The sequence below is a fragment of the Numida meleagris genome, chromosome 11 (genome assembly GCF_002078875.1).
Source record: "Numida meleagris isolate 19003 breed g44 Domestic line chromosome 11, NumMel1.0, whole genome shotgun sequence".
Lineage (NCBI taxonomy): Eukaryota > Metazoa > Chordata > Aves > Galliformes > Numididae > Numida > Numida meleagris.
The window spans coordinates 11336718-11354535 of NC_034419.1; the positions used below are offsets into that span (position 1 = coordinate 11336718).

General features: G+C 42.7%; 1 protein-coding gene across 4 annotated transcripts in view; it reads left to right on the top strand.

Annotated features, from left to right (window-relative positions):
* The window catches only part of SETD5 (SET domain containing 5), a 61582-nt gene that overhangs the window by 39253 nt on the left and 4511 nt on the right, over positions 1-17818 (top strand). For 3 of the 4 annotated variants that reach the window (XM_021410018.1, XM_021410019.1, XM_021410020.1), the window contains 9 exons: positions 20-286; positions 1017-1337; positions 3167-3409; positions 6733-6862; positions 7925-8178; positions 9842-9898; positions 11402-11848; positions 13472-13758; positions 16808-16941. In XM_021410018.1, the coding sequence (XP_021265693.1) occupies positions 20-286; positions 1017-1337; positions 3167-3409; positions 6733-6862; positions 7925-8178; positions 9842-9898; positions 11402-11848; positions 13472-13758; positions 16808-16941 (2140 nt within the window). Of the gene's footprint in view, positions 1-19; positions 287-1016; positions 1338-3166; positions 3410-6732; positions 6863-7924; positions 8179-9841; positions 9899-11401; positions 11849-13471; positions 13759-15542; positions 15644-16807; positions 16945-17818 lie in introns of those variants that run through there. The other variant, XR_002442682.1, reaches the window with a different exon arrangement.

Below are 17818 nucleotides of genomic sequence, written 5' to 3' on the forward strand. Positions count from 1 at the left end.
TTACTTTTTTGTGTTCTAGTCTCGGGAAGATAGGAAGGTAGAAGCCATCATGCACATGTTTGAAAACTTGGAAAAGAGAAAGAGGAGACGAGAGCAGCCATCAGACCGGAACAGCACCGATGCTGAAGTCAGCATCAATTCTGAGGCTCCTGAGCTGGAGGAAATAAAAACAGAGACTCCTGAAACTGAGGATGCAAGTTCAACACTGAGCGCCGCTGCTGCTTCAAATGTTTCTAGCAGTAACAGCAGTACTGGGGTGAACACAAGACGGTCTTCACAAGTAGCGGTAAGATGAAGATCTGTAAGAGCCTGCATACCAAACACATAAGCAGCTTGTCTCATCAGAATTGGGAGAAACTTCAGGGGGTCTCTAGACTATTCTTACCCAGACAGGGCTGGCTCTGAGGTCAGACCATGTTGCCCAGTGTTTCACCCTGTCTTGTCTTTAATACCTCCAAGGATGGAGATTGCACACCCTCTGGGAAATCTCATCCAATTCTCATGGTGAAATTTTTTTTTGCTTTTATCCAGTCTGATCTGTCTATCCTTGTCTTCCCACTGTGCATTGGTGCAAAGAGCTTGCATTTTCTTGGTGCCCCTAGTTTGGATGTAGGAAGGCTTTTCTTAGGTGGCACTCTTCTTTTGGTGGATTAAACCCAGCTCCTTCACCCAGTGGGCACCATATATTAGGAGGTCTTTTCTTTGTGTTAGTTTTTTTTTTGTCTCTTTCTTTTGCCGTGTCTACTGTCTTTGCATGTGTTCCCATTATACAGCAGATATTTTGCGTAAGTATTTGCACAGATACTTGCCTAGAATGATGCTTGTCAACTCAAATTAGACGTGAGCATAGTTGCCTTGAGACAAATGGCAAGTTGAATACTGCTTCTCTCTTAAGACCAGTATTCTAGCTGACCCCTTAAGAACACAGCAAACAACATGGTAATGTGTGTCAGTCTTTTAGAGGAGAAATGGAAGGCTCCTAATGGTGCTTGAACTAATGACAACTTATGTTGCAGGATGCTGTCCCAGAAAAAACAGTTACTAAGCCAGCTCCAGCAAAACCCTCCAGACCTCGACCAAAAAGTCGCTTCTCTCGATACCGGACCAGTTCAGCACAAAGACTGAGAAGACAGAAACAAGCCAATTCCCAGCAAGCTGAACTTGTGCAGGCTGTCTCAGAGGAGGGAAGCACTGCCAACTTGGTAACCACAACAGATGTCACCAGTGTAGAAGGTCCAGGAGAAGGCAGACAGTTGGTGGGATCTGACCCAACTGTTATCCTGGCTGCAGGATCTCAGTCTAATCGGACTGCAGTGAAGTACCCCAAAACTAAAAAGGTAAATATGATCAAATGCTCAAACTGGACACTGAAAAAAATAGGTGTTGTGTGGTCTTTAGGGAACAGGGGAAACTTCTGCAGAATACTCAGAATGACCTGATTTTACATTGGCTTTATTTTTTCTCCTGTAGTGTCTAAGAGCCCTCATCATGAGTCAGGTGGCTGCTCAGTGCTGTATAAAGAAAGATCAAGAAACAATTAGCAGATCAATGCAGTTAGTCTACATAGAACTTAGATACCAGCAGGCTGATTGAGATGCAGTAGGAATGATCTCACTGTTGGGTACAGCAAAATGCCTGGAAAGAGACAAATCATAACAGCTTTGTCTTTGTGGAGAGGAAACCACTTCCTTTTGAAGGATCCTCGGAAAAGGGTTGTAGGGTGCTTGTCATTATAAGGAATTGGGTGATGGAGGGTGAACCCTGGATGAGAAAGCAAAAAGAAATGTCTGGTAATGTCTGTGGTAAGGAAGAGAGCTTGGCTAAAGAAAAGAGTGTGCTCTTTGTGGGCACACTGAGCTTGAGATAGTACCCAGTCATCTTTGAGGTGCTAGGCAATTTTAGGAGAGAGGAATCTATAAACTGTATGCATACAGTCATGAGAAGTTTTCTGCATGCTTTCAGTGTATTGGAAGCAAGGAGGAAAAGACTGTCAACCAAGAATGGTACATTAAATCAAGCAGCTCAGAGATGAAGTGGGACTTGCTTAAAAAAAAAAAAACAACAACAAACCCACCAGAAATAACTAGGTTGTTCCATCCTGCAAAGGGTAGTAAAGATTATCTTGTGTATACTGCCAAGAGGATGAGGAGAGAAAAGTTGAGCCATTATGTAAAGGGTTAGGTGGAATATAAGTTTAGAATAGCATAACATAGCAAATAGCATTTTGGGGAAGAGAAGGCTCCAGGGAGACCTCATTGCGACCTTCCAGTACTTGAAGGGAGCGTATAAACAGGAGGGGGAACGACTCTTTATGAGGGTGGATAGCGATATCACAAGGGGAAATGGTTTTAAACTGAGACAGGGGAGGTTTAGGTTAGATATTAGGAGGAAGTTTTTCACGCGGAGTGTGGTGACGCACTGGAACAGGTTGCCCAGGGAGGTTGTGGATGCCCCATCCCTGAAGGCATTCAAGGCCAGGCTGGATGTGGCTCTGGGCAGCCTGGTCTAGTTGACAACCCTGCATTCAGCAGGGGGGTTGAAACTCGATGATCTTTGAGATCCTTTTCAACCCAGGCCATTCTATGATTCTATGATAACAGTGTGTTGGATATGTAGATCATGGTGGCAGATATGGCAGCATCTTTTAGGGATGGATGGGAAGGCAGGCTGGGGGGTATTTGTTTAGAACAAAATGGAATAGGTTAGCTTTCAGCTTGGCAGAATTGAAGAGTGAGAGGGAAACATGACTGCAGACTAAAATGTGCAAGCTGGGAGAAATTTCTGAGGGAAATGAGAAATTGCAGAAGATAGTAGGATGCTGACATGTACTGGGAATAAATAAACTAGCTATGAATACAGTTAGGCTTGCATCGACAAACTGGCTTAGAACAAGGCAGTCAAGTTCTAGGAGAAACCTTCTAATAATATTAATGAAGGTAAAATCGAGCTACTCCTATAAAACAGGATTAACTGGTGCTGTGCCTACAATAGATGAGAATTGGAATTGATGCAGCAAAGTCATGGCTGTGTTCTTTCCTGTTAAGGAATATTAGGTGGTTTTAACATACAGGCTGACCCTTAGCACTGCTTTCCTGCGTGCCTTTGTGCCATATCACCTTTCTTCATCCTCTGTGCTAGTTGCATTGACATGTGTTTTCTCCTTCAGTATCTTGTTACCGAATGGCTGAATGACAAGGCAGAAAAGCAGGAGTGCCCTATTGAATGCCCTCTGCGCATTACTACAGACCCAACAGTGTTGGCAACAACTCTAAATATGTTGCCAGGTCTCATCCACTCCCCGCTAATTTGTACCACACCTAAACACTACATTCGTTTTGGATCACCTTTCAACCCTGAGAGACGTCGAAGGCCCTTTCTGTTGGATGGAATTTACAGCTCCTGTAAAAAGGTATGTTTGCTTATGTCTTACCTTTGGGGGCTATATACTCATCATGCTATTACTGGCACCGTTGTAAATCTGTTTTGTTCTCTTTGAGCCTGTTTCCACGTATTCCTGCTGAGTTGGCCTTGCCTGGTGTCTTGAGGCAGCCTGTAGGCAGTGACTGCTGACCCTCTCCTAGCTCGGGTTCAAGTCTCCATCCTTGCTTTTTACTGTAGTAGAACTGTTCTGTGATCCCCTTCTTCGAAACGTTTATTTTCTCATCTATAATGGCTGTTTATTATCCATCATATGTGATTTGAGGGGTTTAACTGTTGCCCTTAGAATGCATTTCCTCACTACTTTCACAGTCAGAAGATGATTGGCGTTGTGGGTATAGGGCAGTCTTGCAAAACACCTTGGGAATACAGTGCCTCAGTCAGGTTCTGTTCTCTTTGGAGAGCCTGTGTTATTTAGCAGAGTCTGTTCACAAGAGCAAGCCCACGGCTCTCTTTTTGGGATCACAAAATAGCTGTCTATTTGTGGCCCTGTAGGAAGCCTAAGCTGAGTCCAGCTGAGTGCTTTGTTTCTCTGGGGATGGTATGTGGCCAGCGAATGCTAACATTTACCCATCCACAGGGAAACAGTAGTTCAGTCAGATTTCTATCTGTATCCATCTTGCCTGTCACCTGTCAGCTTTGCTCAGAGGCTTTTCCAGTTCCTGTATAATTAATTACCTGAGAGCAGCTTTATGGAAATCCTTTCTGATCTCTCAGTCTTGGTAGCTCTCAAAGTCAGGCACAGTGTCCCACTTTCTTTGCCCTCTTTTGAGGAAGGTATTCCAAAGAGCAGTTTAGGACTTTGCTGTTCTCACCTCCAGCCAATTTGTTGCTTTACACTAACACACACTTAGAAAAAAAAAGAAAAAGCTGAAGTCTCTATTTCCTTCATAGATATAACTCTTGATGGTTCATATATACTCATGTGAACAAAGTCCTGTTTGCTTCCATGGGCAGTCTTCCCTTGCATCTTTTGTTACCTTTGGCTATTTTCTAGTCATACAATGATTGTGAGTGCTTGAGAGAGAATGGACTAGTCTCACTGTGGGCTTCTTTCATTTGGTCCACGTCTTTCTGAAGTCAAGAGAACGTTGTTTTGCAGCTCAGGCATTCTCAGTGCTGAATAAAGCAGAAAGCTACTTTGTGTCATGTAGCCTATGCCTATTTGTGCTTCCCAGTATGACAACTGAATTTTCTTTTGACAGGTTGATTTAGACCTGTTCAGTCTGTGATTTTCCGTGTTTGTTAGAAAAAATCTATTTGTTTTCAGGGCCATAATTTTAGAAGTGATTGTTTCTGGCTTTGTATGGTATTTTGTTCTAGTCTGTATTGAGCAGTGTCCTGCTTTTTTCCCATCTATTTCCCAGTTTACTAAGAAAATGCTGAATGCTGTCTTCTAGCATGTTCTTGTTCCTCCTGGGCTGACATCATCTGAAAACTTAAGCACGCTGCCTGTTCCGTTATCTAAATAATTAACGAAGCATTGAAGGATTCGGTGTCCAGAACCCATGTTACAGACTTTTTTTAATAGATCTCTACTTCTTGAAATGAAATTTATAACTACTAAGGGTTTTCATCTACTTCATGGGAGTTCCCCAGCTTTTCCACTGAAAAGACTGCTTGCTAGCATTTGGTGTTTTTATCACTACTGCTGACAGCTTGGAGGTGTAGGAAAAAGTCTGCTTCTCACGCTCAGGAATGTTTTGAAAGCTCTCACAAGGAAGACCTCCTTTTCAGCTAGGTAAGGTCTAGGAATGGTCCAGAACTTGATGATGTTACTCTCTCATGGTCTGATCTTTATCGTATCTGCTTCTTGATTATTCGGTCAGGAGGGACGATTTATAAAGGTTGTTCAAATAGATCACATGTATTTTCTTGGATTGTCTGCAGGCTTCTTCCTTAATCTACTGAGAACTGTGCCAGAAAACTAAGCTGATCTCAGCTTGCATCCAAAGCATGCCAGTGTCTGTACCTTACAAGGAAACTGAACTGTATAACATGTTTACGTTCATCACACATTGTACAGTGACTTGGCTGCCAGATCAGAAGCCACATTTGAGGTAGCAGCCCTCCACGCTGGCTGGCACTCTACACTCTTCCTAGTGGCTGCAGTGTAATTCACTGAGATAGATTTGAACAAAGAAAGTGTCTGCTGTACAGTAATGAAGGCCATCAGAATAGATCCTGTCACCTGCTCTTCACCTCTGCATTAAAGTTGTTTCACTTTGAGGATTGTGACCGCTGAGTTTCTGATGCTTCCATGATAGCTTGAGGAATCGTACACGACATTTGTGCATCTCTGGTAGGACACGTTTTGCTGATGTACAGAAGAACTAACTGGATGACTGAAAGGCAAAGTTATGATCTTAAACCTCTCTTGGAGAATAAAAGACTTGAGAAGTGAATCCCTTGGGTAAATTACTTGAATGCAAATTACTGTATTTTTTGGCAGCAGTTTTGCTGTCATTTGGCTGAATTACCTTTGTATTTGCCATTTTGTAATTATTTTTTATAATTAAGTAACCAAAGGTTTCTTGCCTGCCATCAGGAGTTGGTTTGGATCAAGACATGGGGCTAGCACACCCGCTGTAACAGCTCATTTGACAAGTCTTCAAGTTTACATCTGTGTTCTAAAGACAACCATGATTTTTATCTCTTCTATTAGAAGCTGAAGAAAAGATTCACTTTTATTTTCTTTTTGTTCTAACTCTCTTGAAAGCTGCTGCTTGCATTTTATCAGATTTTTTTGTTGTTGTTTTCTCTGCCTGGGAGCAAGTACAGTCCTGGAAGAATTATGTGACTAAACTCAGCCATTTCTCAGAGGAACTGTTAGAGCAGAATCTATGTAAGGCTCTAATATACCTTAGCGAGGCAGTGTGCTCATGCTCCTGAGCAGGAAACAACTTTTTTTGCAGAAAACAAGGTTTATGATACCTTATCAGACAACTCATTTTTATTAATGAAGCTTGTTTTTAATAGTTATTGGCTGCCAGTTTTGTTTGTTTTATTTATAATTCGCTTTTTTTTTTAACATTTGTTTGTTATTGCTGAAGACGTGTCCCTAGTATACATTTCATCCAGAGCACGTAGTCAAACCCATCACTGTAGCCATTAGTGCTGAATTGAACAGCTGTGCTCTAACAAGTTCCTGTCTGAGTATATGTGAAGAAGGTGATCTCAGTGTTCTGAGCGGTCTGCCCCACTGCAGTAGTGTAGGAGTTGAAGTACATCCTGCAAGATTACACAGAAAGTACTGGAGGGGTTGCACGTTTATGTAGTCTCGTTCTGTTTCAGCGCTGGATCAAACAAGCCCTGGAAGAGGGGATGACTCAGACCTCACCAGCTCCACAAGAGAACAGGACCCAATGTCTATACCAAAGTAACGAGAACAGCAGTTCTTCCAGCATCTGCAAAGATGACACAGGTGAGTACTGAGCACCGTGAGGGCAGCGTGGGCGCTTGAGTGAAGCTGGGGAAGCTGCTGAATAACAAAGGCAGTTATACAGGATGACATCTTAATGTGTACTGCTGCTTCATGGCACATCTTTCTGACAGGTGAGAATGTTACTTTGCCATTCATTCAAATTTCTGTAGACACATTCTAGCTTGAGCATCACGTGTTCAACTTCTCAGTATTTTCTTATGAAAAGACAATCACTTTATCTTGCGTCATTGACCCCAGTGTCATGTAATCGTTTGTCCAGTGGTGGGAGGGGAAGTACAATTTCATCTCTTTTCAGCAGGATGCTGTTAGATGGACAAAATATCTGCTGACTATAGAGAGATGTAGCAAAGTCTGAGAGGCATGTATGTAATGAGCAAGTCAGTCTCAAAGATGGAGGAGCTCAAATCTGTGAGTAAAGCAGCAGGATGGTTAAGTATTTTGTCTGAATCTTTCTACAGAGAAAGAAGTTGAGAAGATCCACCCGATCAGTGATTAGTTTTCCAAAAATGACAGGCAGGAAGCTAGACAACATGCAGATGATCAGGAAGTGATTATTGAAAAGTTAGATTAGTGAGAAATGAACAGCGTGCCAGAACCATTAATAGCACGTCCCTGAGCAGTACCTGAAGAAGTGAACAACTAAACTGCAGGATTTACTTGTTTTTTATTTTTAACTGCACGTCAAAAAAAAGATATTATGGAAATGGATTAATCCTTTGTGGGATTAAAATATGTTTGGGCTGTATTGATATTGTGTACAGGGAACTACTGGGTTCAAGTAATGAAAACTGTTCTCTGTGGTTTGTTCATAGCAATGATCCTGACATTTCCTTCTGACCCTCCCCTGTACTATATACCTTCGTGGCTCCCATGCCCCTAGCTCCCTCATGTGCTTCCGCTCTACTAGTTGAAATATTTTCTTTCATAGCCATGCTGGAGAGTCATGGGCTCCATTTGGGTTGGGAGCAGGGGAAAGGAGATGGTGTGTGATGTGCAGTTGTTAATGGTGCAGCCTTATCCTCAGTTTACTTTACTTTTCAGACTTACTGAGTCCCCTGAAGAAATGGAAGTCTCGCTACTTGATGGAGCAGAACGTTAAGAAGTTGCTGAGGCCTCTGTCTCCTGTCACCCCTCCACCTCCCATCCCTTCAGTTCCTGGTTCAGTGAGCCCACAGCTGGCTACGCCCTGCTCATCTCTGCCAGGAGAGGAGGAAAGTCGCAATGGTTACGGTGTGATGTTCTCACCAATTCCTTCTCTGGCTGCTAGTCGCTGCAATACTCCACTACAGTTTGAGGTAAATCCATCTGGAAGCTGGGAATGCCAAAAAGATGAACTGGAAGATATGCCACAGAGGTAGCACTAGCCACAGCTTCCTTTTTGAGTATGCAGCTATATTCCTGAGCAGCATCGTGGTGGCAGACTCAAGAGTACTGCTGCCTTTTTCCTCTACTCCACTTTTGTCCATACCAAATTTCTTTCTCCATTAAATGTCAAACCTTGTTGCAGCCCAGCCTCCCCTCAATTCACAGTTATCGATAACATTAGGTTGGTTCTTTTCTCCATTTTTGCAGCTCCCAAATTTTGCAGGCTCTTCAGTGTTCTTCAGTCATCTTCCCTACTTCAGCTCTCCCTGCCCATATGGTTCCAAGTCCTCCGTGTCTCTTCCGAAGAGTGTAACAGTGTTTGAGTTTTCATAGGCTGTCTGACACATCCTCAGCTTCTCTTTGCCTCAACAGATTTCAGTCATCCAAAATATGGTAGAAATATTTTACATCAGTTTCCACTGTGTTCTTCATTTCTCCTTTCTCTTGCTGGTGTAGGAAGGCAGTACTTTGTGCCTTTAATTTCATGACAGCTTCCTTTTGCACAAAAGTACTGAGCAGGCTGTTTAGGTGGATTTCCTTGCTCTAAACTCTGTGTGAGAGTTATCTGCATCTATCCAGCTAGGACTTGCATTTCTTTATATGAATAGGAATTGTGCTGTTTGTAGTTTATTTTTAGTTTCTAGTATTGCATATTTTCATTTAAAAATGAAAAGTCTACTGCTCAGACTCTGCCATTTCAAACTTTTAAAAATAATTTTGTGCAGTGACAAACTGCTCTATACTGGAGACTGTTTTGCTCCCTCATCTGCTTTGCAGCAGAGCAAACAGTCCTTTGTGGTATTTTTAGCTTAGTGTGCTTTTGATTATTTTCTTTGAGAACCCTTTTTTTTTTTGAAAGTTGGCTGAAAGGCAGATCTGTGGAGGTCAGCAGGGAAGATTGTGGAGCACTGAGGAGACAGATGAAAGGCTGTTTCAGGCACAGAGCTTGATTGTAAATTGTCCTTACTTTTGCTGTGGTTGAGGTAGCAGATCAGAGCAGTGTGCTATGTACCTCCACAGTCTAGTCACTGGTCTCCAGTCTCACCTTAGCAAGTTGGCTCCAGTGTTAGAAGCCTGTATTTCACTGTATTTCTGTATGCTTGCCCCATTTACCTTCTTTCCCTTTCTAGAAAAAGTCTTAACATCTTGTTAGACCATAGGCAGCTTTGTTCCCTAAAATGCAGCTCATTTATAATGAGTCTATTTTAATGTGATGTCTGTTTCATTTAGTTCTTGACTCTAACTTCAGAGAACATGTCTCATGAAGTAAACTCATATAAAGGTTTGTGCTTTAGTCCTGTGGCCATACAGCATCATGGGAAGAAAACAAGAGATTCTTTTATTGGTTTACAAGCCTCCTCAGGTGAGCAGGTGATGCTCCATTGCTGGCTTGCTGAGGAATGTAATTTTAAGGATTCCTGGAAGCTTTAGAAACCACTGAACTGACAGAGTTAGCATTAAGTTTTGGGCAGTTCCTGGGATAGCCTTTGCTTAGAGTAGCCACTGCTAACCTCTGTGCTTGCTTTTAGTTGATTTTATTTTGCTTCTTGACTGTTTAGCTATATGAGTAACAAGATGTTTTCCCCCCTTTAGAACGTATCCTCCCCTGAGAGTTCCCCTGCACATAGACCTGAGTCCATGTCACCTGAGGTAGGTATCACTATCTCAGTTGCATTTGGGATGAAGAGCGTGTGTGCTTGTGTGTTCATTTGAGGCTTCAGTGAGATGGGAGGGATGAGAAGTTTGGAGCGAGGGTGGAGCATTAGTTGTGATAAGACTGAGCAGGTTTTTCAAGATTATCACGAGAGAGAAAACAGAGCAAAATGAAATTGACTGAAGACTGGAATTTATTATTTGTTTGTTGACATTGGTAGGAAACAGTTAATATGAAGACCTGATATAGCTCAACTGTTGAGGTGAAGGCAAGAGGTGTGGGGTTGCTGGAAATAGCTCAGTCAGCATCAGCCCCAGCCCAGGGAATAAGTGGTGTCTGATACTTACTCAGCAGCAGCAAAATGACAGCTGGGGAGGAAATAGGAAAGCATTCACTGATCATTTAGACTAGCTTATGAGGACACAGTTGGGGCACCTGACTGCCCTTTTCAGCCTTGATTTACATCTTGTTCACTTTCAGTCTTAAAATGTTGAAGAGACACAAGAAAGTAGTACTTTATTTAGCTGCTGGCTTGTTTTGAAACACGAGGTGAAATACTCTGAGACTGTTTCACAGTGGAAAATACACATTCATCTCTAATGTGGCAGATCATTGGGGCTGTAATGCAATAGTGGAAAAATATTTCAGCAGCTGCAGTAGGGCATAACTGGTGCCTGGTGCCACTGTTGTGTTTTCTCTAAGCACTGTAGTCCTGCAAAGAGCATGAAGTCGTGTCAGTTATGTTCATTGTCTGAGATCTTGACAACATCGTGAAGGAGAGCATCATTTATTCCTTTGCCTTGGAGGTTTTTTGGCACTTAAAGCAGAAAAATGGATATACCATTGTATCAGTGCCGAGTGTTCAGAAACTGTGACAACAGTGCAAAGATGATGCAGTTACGCCTTTGTTAGAGAATGTAAAATGTCGAAATGCAATATAAATTAAATGAATGGACTATTGTTAGAGATTGTTGAAAATGAGATGTGAAAACAAATGGCTTGGGGATTCTGGGCATCATATTGTTAGGGAGACAGTAGTGGTTGACTTGGGGCACTCAAGAACTTTGCCAGTAGAACAGCAAATGGACAGCAAATCTCTTCTGTTTTCTCCTCATAGTGAACCTAGCTAGCATGAACTGTTAATGTCAGCACTGGGACATTTGAGGTGATCAGAGATGGTTTTTTTTCTTCATTGACTGCTCAGGCATAGTGCTGAGTCTTGCCCTCTGCTTCAGTAAGACCCTTAAAGGGAGAAGGGGCATCTGTACTGGACAGCTAAACTGGTTTATTATTTAGTCCCAGTCATTCCCTTCTTGAACAAACAGAACAGTGTGGTAAAGGGTCAAAAGGGTCACTAAAAACAAAAAAACAGCTGGAAAGTAGGAAGTTAGCATTGTACAGAATGTTTTCTGACTTAAGTTTCTCTCCCCATCCCTGCCTGATCCTAATCCTTTCTTTGACTTCTCACCCCTTTCCTATGGCCTTCATGGATTTTGTAGCTCTGCCTCCGATCTGACCTGGATTCCAGTGCAAACACCTGCCCGGAACGGCCGTCGCTGCTCAGCTTTGGATCCTCTGATCTGGCTCCACAACCTTCCATAAACTCTACTTCAGAGACAAGCTTCCCAGGAAAAAGTGGGGAAGCACAGATGCTGCTACGAAGCTCTGATCAGGCTTTTCGGACAGAGTTTAATTTAATGTACGCCTTTTCCCCATTGAACGCTATGCCACGTGTAGATGGTTTGTTGCGGGGATCTGCTTGTTTGGGAGACAGGAAGCCAGTGAATTCAGAAGCAGGATGCTGCAGCTCTCCTTCTGAAGGATATTTCAGCAGACATGAGTCAGGACTGCTTAAAGAGACAGCGCATGGATCCATGTCTCCCTGCGGTGAGAGGGCTTGTGAAAGCGTCCGATCTGCTCCCCAGAATCCTCCACAAAGGAAGAAGGTAAGTATTCTTGTGAGAGATTCTAAGACTGCAGGAATTCTTTCACCATGGGGAAGACATGCAGGGAAAATGAAGCTTTTTTTTTTTTAAAAAAAAAAAAAATTTAAAGGAATATAACTAAAATAAACTTGTCAAGTAATCCAAGTGTCCAGTGCCTGGATGAAATCAGTAAAGCTGTTAAAATAAAGGGAGCTACCATTTAGGCAAGATTCTCATGTGAGAGTTGGGGGTAGGAGGTCAAAGTCACATCAGAAATACTTCTGGGGACCACAGAAGGGGAAGCATGGTGCTAGCAGCCTTCATAAACAGTTGTTAGAGAGGGGCAAGAACCAGAGTAATAACAAAGTGCAACTTTTTTGATTGGTGGAGGTGTTACTTGGAGAGCCCAACGTTTCAAAAGAAAATATGGGCTCTTTGCTGGAAAGGCTTATTAATATGGAAGATAGCAACTTCACAGGAAAAGTAGGTGAAGGTTGTTAAGTAAGTTTTAGCACTTTGAAACTAGAAGCACGGGAGTATTGTTTAATAGAAAGTAAATGAGTGCTGGTTTCTAGTAGTAAGCCAGTGACCTACAGGGAGCTATTAGCTCTACCTATCAGCTGGGACTGATAGGACAGATAAACATATACTTGTGCAGATGTATATCAGTGCCTTACCCCGTGCTTAGACTTTTCTGGCAAGTATGGCCACTTGGATCAAGTCTCCAGGTGGCTGGAAGATCTTTTTTATGGTTGGTTGGTTTTTTGGTTACACTTATCTTGAAAACTTTATACATTGAGTTACTTTTGGAAATACCCTGTTCAGCATTTTAGCATTGTAAAGTCCTGTATACAGACACTGAATCGTAGTTAGTACATTCTTCAGCAGAGTTTCGTTCTGTGAGTCCTTCAAGAGGGACTGTGCCTCATAATAACACCAAGGGGAGGCATGCAGAAAGGTAAGTGCTCAGCTGGAAATACTTGTGTAGTTTTGGTCCTGCTGTCCCTGTGCTGCAAGACAGCATCATGGGATGCTTTAGTCTGTGCCTTTGACAAATGTGAGGCTGGTTTGCACAAAATACATTCCACTTCTGTTAGAAATAATTTAATTAAGTGATAACGTTGGAAGTGTGTAACGCTGGCTGCTGAACCACTGTAGCATGAACCTGCTCTCAGCAGGCTAAAATTCTGTGCCGGGCTCTGCCAAGTCCCAGTACCACCACACAGTTCAGTGTGTCTGAACTGGTACGTGTGAACAGGACTCTCTGAAGATCAGTTCTGTGAAGAAGGCTCTTATTCTCAGGTTTCTCAGATGTACAGGTGTACTGATGTGCATTATGTTATGTCACTAACCACAGAATAGTGAAGGACGTGAGAAGCAGTGTGAAATTTCAGAAGCAAACTAGCCATATATTTCTTCTGAAGTACCGGTTGTAAATGTGGGTAAGTGGGGCGGTGGTCCAAATTTGCATCATTTAGTTCTTTTTCCTGATTGCCTGCAGTTTCAGGAAAATTTGTAATCCCGGTGTACCTTCTAAGGTTTTATCTGCAAAGAGAAATATTTTTTTAAATAATGCATGGGCGTGTTCTTTCCCTTAGCCTTGTCCCTTGCTTTCCCTGACTCATAGCTGTATTTTTCTCACAGGTATCTCTACTAGAATACCGCAAGAGGAAGCAGGAAGCCAAGGAGGGAGGCGATTCAGTGCGATGCACAGGGACTCCTACCCGACAGGGCAGCAGCGGTTCTGGGACTGACACAGATGCCAGCAGCCTGCCGGGCTCTATAGTACGAACCCCGTCCTCCCCACAAAGTGGCTTCTCCCCTTCTCATCCTTCCCTGCCTCATGTAGAGGACATCAGCCCACCAGACTCAAGGGGGGCTAGTTCCTCAGCATCACTCTGCAAATCCCAGGAGAACATCAGCAGCAGGTGGTGAGTGTTATCCTTCCAGGCAAGCCTCAGACTGCTCTGCAGAGATGAACCAAACTCTTGCAGGGCGGGAGGAGGGCATTTCTGTTACAGTAACTGCAGTGGGATGGATTCTGTTGAGTTTCTTGGTATAGTTCTCTTTTTTAATGGCTGAACTGTGAAGAAAACCAGCAGCCTTCTCAGCATGCCCTTTAGTTCTTAGTTTAGATACCAAAAATCTGCCTTGAAATATGAAGTTAAACAGTTCTCTCTTCCACCAGTTTCGTTTTAAGGACCCAAGTTTGAAGGACTTACTCTTGTAATGAGAATTTAATCTTGGTCTAGGTTAAAAGATCTTTTGTTGCTGAATTTCCACTGTGTTTTAGACTTATGTGATACGAAGTTGGACTTTTCAGAAGGGGAAAGCTGATGGAGCCCTCCACAACCTTGCATGTGAGAAGCAGGGACAGTGGAGCCACCTCAGCTTTCCGTGCCTTGCACAAATAGCTTTGAAGTGCAGATACCAGGCTGCAGTTGGTTTGCCAAAAGTGTGAAAAAATCTCCCTATTGTGTTACTCTGTGAAGATTTAATATGGGGAAATGCTAGTTTTCAAAGACTTCAAACTTGATAGCAATGTCTGATCACCAAAATGAAGCACTGCTGCGTGAAATGCAGAGGATTGAGCTGTAATCTGTACACCCGGTCAGTATATATGGTGATGGTTAGGATTTAGGATGCTCTGCTCGCTGGAGTGATGTAGTTCAGTGGCTTTGCTGCCTTTTATTCGTGTTCCGTTTGTGGAGAGTGCAGGCATAAAGGCATGTCATTTATGACACTCACTTGGCACGTGTGCACCGGTGTCACTGCTTGTGCCGTGGCAGGGGGTGGTAAGGGAAAAGAAGCTGAGCAGTGCTGAAGGCAGCAAGAAATGCGAGGTTGATAGTGTCTGAGAAATGTTGGTTTGGATGAATTTACAGGAATAATGAGATGTGCTTCCTTCCTTTTTACAGTCCTTCCCCACCCCAAATATCCTCACTTTTCCAGTGAAAATGTATGAGAAATAATTTATCTTGCACCTCTGTGATAGCAGTCTGTCTAGCAGCTGACCTCCTGCCAGGTGTGGGGACTGACCGCAGCTGGGACAGGCAGCTGGTGATTAGTTCATGATCATTTTGTGCAAGTGTCGGTATCACCTGCCCTTTTCCTCCCGTGCTTCTGCCTGCAAAAAGGTGAAAGAGAAATCTAGCTGAATGGGGGAAAAAACCTAGTTTGGGCGTGAAGTGTCTGCGGTGACCTTGCTCCTGTGTGGGGCTTTCTGTTCTGTTGGCTTCATCTGCTCCTCCTCGGCAGGTGCTCTGGCTTCAGTTTATCACGTGGTTTCAAGAGCTGTGGGATTAAATATGGTATTGTTACAGGACTCTGAACATAAAAGTTGTAGCCATGCTGGTGTGTTTTGAAATAGGATTAAGCAGCTTTGCTGCCTTTTTTTTTTCTTTATCCCTGTTCTTCTGTCTTTTAATGGGCAAGGCTAACAACCTTAGAGTCCCCTTCCACTTTAAAAAGAAGTAGCTATTAGAAACTGCATGTTACGGAGTTAAAATTGCAAACCAGTCTCATCTTTAACTCTGAGTGCTTACATCTCTGATACATTTCCAGACATTCACAGTAGTGTAATGCTAGGGACAAAAGAAAATGGTGGGATCGAAAATTTCGTGCCTTAATTTTCATTTGTCCGGATTTTTGCTGAATTCTACAATATTTGCCAATAGCTTTCATTTAAAAAAAATTAAGTTTCTGTCTCTTTCAGTTGCCAAGATACAGCCATCACAATGTAAACAGATGTGCTGCTGCCCAGTAAACCCAGCCTTGCAGAAAACTGTCTCCAGCAAAACAATAGCAGCAACGAAGGTGTGAATTCACCCCCTCACCCCATTCACCTCCATGAGGTGTGAACTGTGGCCCCTTCTCCCTTCTGCTTCAGTGAGGGGTGAACTGCAATATCTGGGCTATTAAAGAAATTTTAAAAAGCTAATATAAAGCACCGTTTTTAATATATCTTCAAAAAGAAAAAAATAATAAATACAGAAAATACATTCTTAAGCTGCATATTTGCATGATATGCAGTATGTTTAACATAATGTTTGAATATAATTCTATAATATTCGGGCATTTTTAGGGCACACATTTTTCAGTGTCTGGGGTAAGGCATCATGAATCTCTGATGGAAGTGCTACTATTTCACAGGTTAAAACTCATACTTTAAAGAGATTTGGATGGTCCAGTGCATGGTCGATGCATGGCAGGGGTCTGGGGTATGTCATTGGCTCTGCTTCTGTAGACTGGCTTTAGGAAAACCACTTCACCTGTGTTTTCCACCTTTGGACTGAATGCTTGTAATAAATGATGGAACAAGATCTAGCACCAATCCTGAGAGTTTCCATATTACAAAATAAATAAATGGGACAAAGTAGCAATAATGGACAAAATGATCACGGTAGCTCTGCTCCAGAAGCACTGCGTTATCTGACTACTATCTTGACATTTTATTATCATAAGATTCTGGTTTTGCTTCTTTTTAGTTAGATTAAAAGCAATCTATGTAAAATAACTACATGTAATTTTAAGACAATAACAGGATTTTCAGAATGCTGTTGAATCTGGAAACAACTTCCTGGGACAAAACATCCTGTAATCAGGTGATCTGCTGAGCTGAATGTTTATCGCATCCCTCTGATGAAACATCCTGTTTTCCTCAGGGCAGTGCTATCATGGTAGCCAGTGATGGACAGTCTAAAATCCCACGGGAGCTTATTTGTGTTGCAGAAGTAGTGCAGAATTTTATTCCTCCTCTGTCTTAGAGAGCTGCTGTTCTCTGATCCCTCCATTCTGTGGTAGAGATTTGCAGTTGCAATAACTTCATATCAGTGAATTCAAGTAGAAACCTTTGAGACTTCAAAGACAAACCTGTCTTGCAATTACACCCAGGACCCCCCCAGCCCCCTTGTGCGTTGGTCACATTGATCTCAACCATGTAGTAGCAGTCCTCAGCTGTTACTCTTTTTTTTGTTGCAGGATGGTCCCAACGTCAGTGGAGAGGCTTCGGGAGGGCCGAGGCATACTTGAGAAGGTGCTACGAAGTGGTGCAAAGGTGTCCCAGAGAAATGAATCCTCACCTACCTGTGACAGCGCTGCTGAGAGAGATGCAGGTAGGAAGAGCTTCTGAATTTCTTGTTGGTGGGGAAATGATGGGCTCAGCTTTGTAAATTTGCCTATGAGGTTGTTCATACCTTCATCTCCAGCATCATCAGTGCCTGATAAAGGCCTTCTGCAGACTGTCCTTTGTTACTCGGATAATATTGCCTGAGCCTGTAAACCTCTCCTATTAGACCTGGAAGATGTCCAGTTTCATCCAGAGCTTGGATTCAGGATCACCTGCATTTTGGCTCTGGCAGGGACAACCTCTTTGCCCTTGGATAGATGAGTTAACTGGCATTGCCTCGATTGTACCTGTGTACTGGGAATAAGGATGGTATCACTTAATAATTCTAGTTGGCTGAACATCCAGATAAATGTATTGCTCGCTAAAATGCACGTTTGCTTCAGGCGGTGGAAAGAGCTAATATAGCTTCCATACCTTACCTCATCTCTGTTTTGAAGTTACTTGATTTCTTGAGTTGTGATGCTTGTCAATTTTGTGAGATACACTTACTTACTGAGATGAACTCAGTTCTGCTTTGCTGTTCCTTCTCTGGATAATGGGTTGTTCTCACTGAGTAGCACACGGAGTCACTGAGTGCTTGTGGCTCGAGCTGAATTTACACCCCTCTGTTATCCACCTGTGATCTGAAGGTCAGCTGTGACTTTCTGTAAGGTGGGCAGATCACTTTATTGTCCATTTTCTTAGCTGTGATATGCAGTTATTTTTCTTCTATTTATTTTACAGTCCCTGTTGAATATGATTGCTGTTTTTCCTAACAGACAGCGCCCAGTATGTAACAGAACCCTGGTCTCCCTTGAGATTTATGATGATGGATCATCACATTTAAACAACTTAGTCTATGTTGCTGCTGGTCTCTGCGTCTT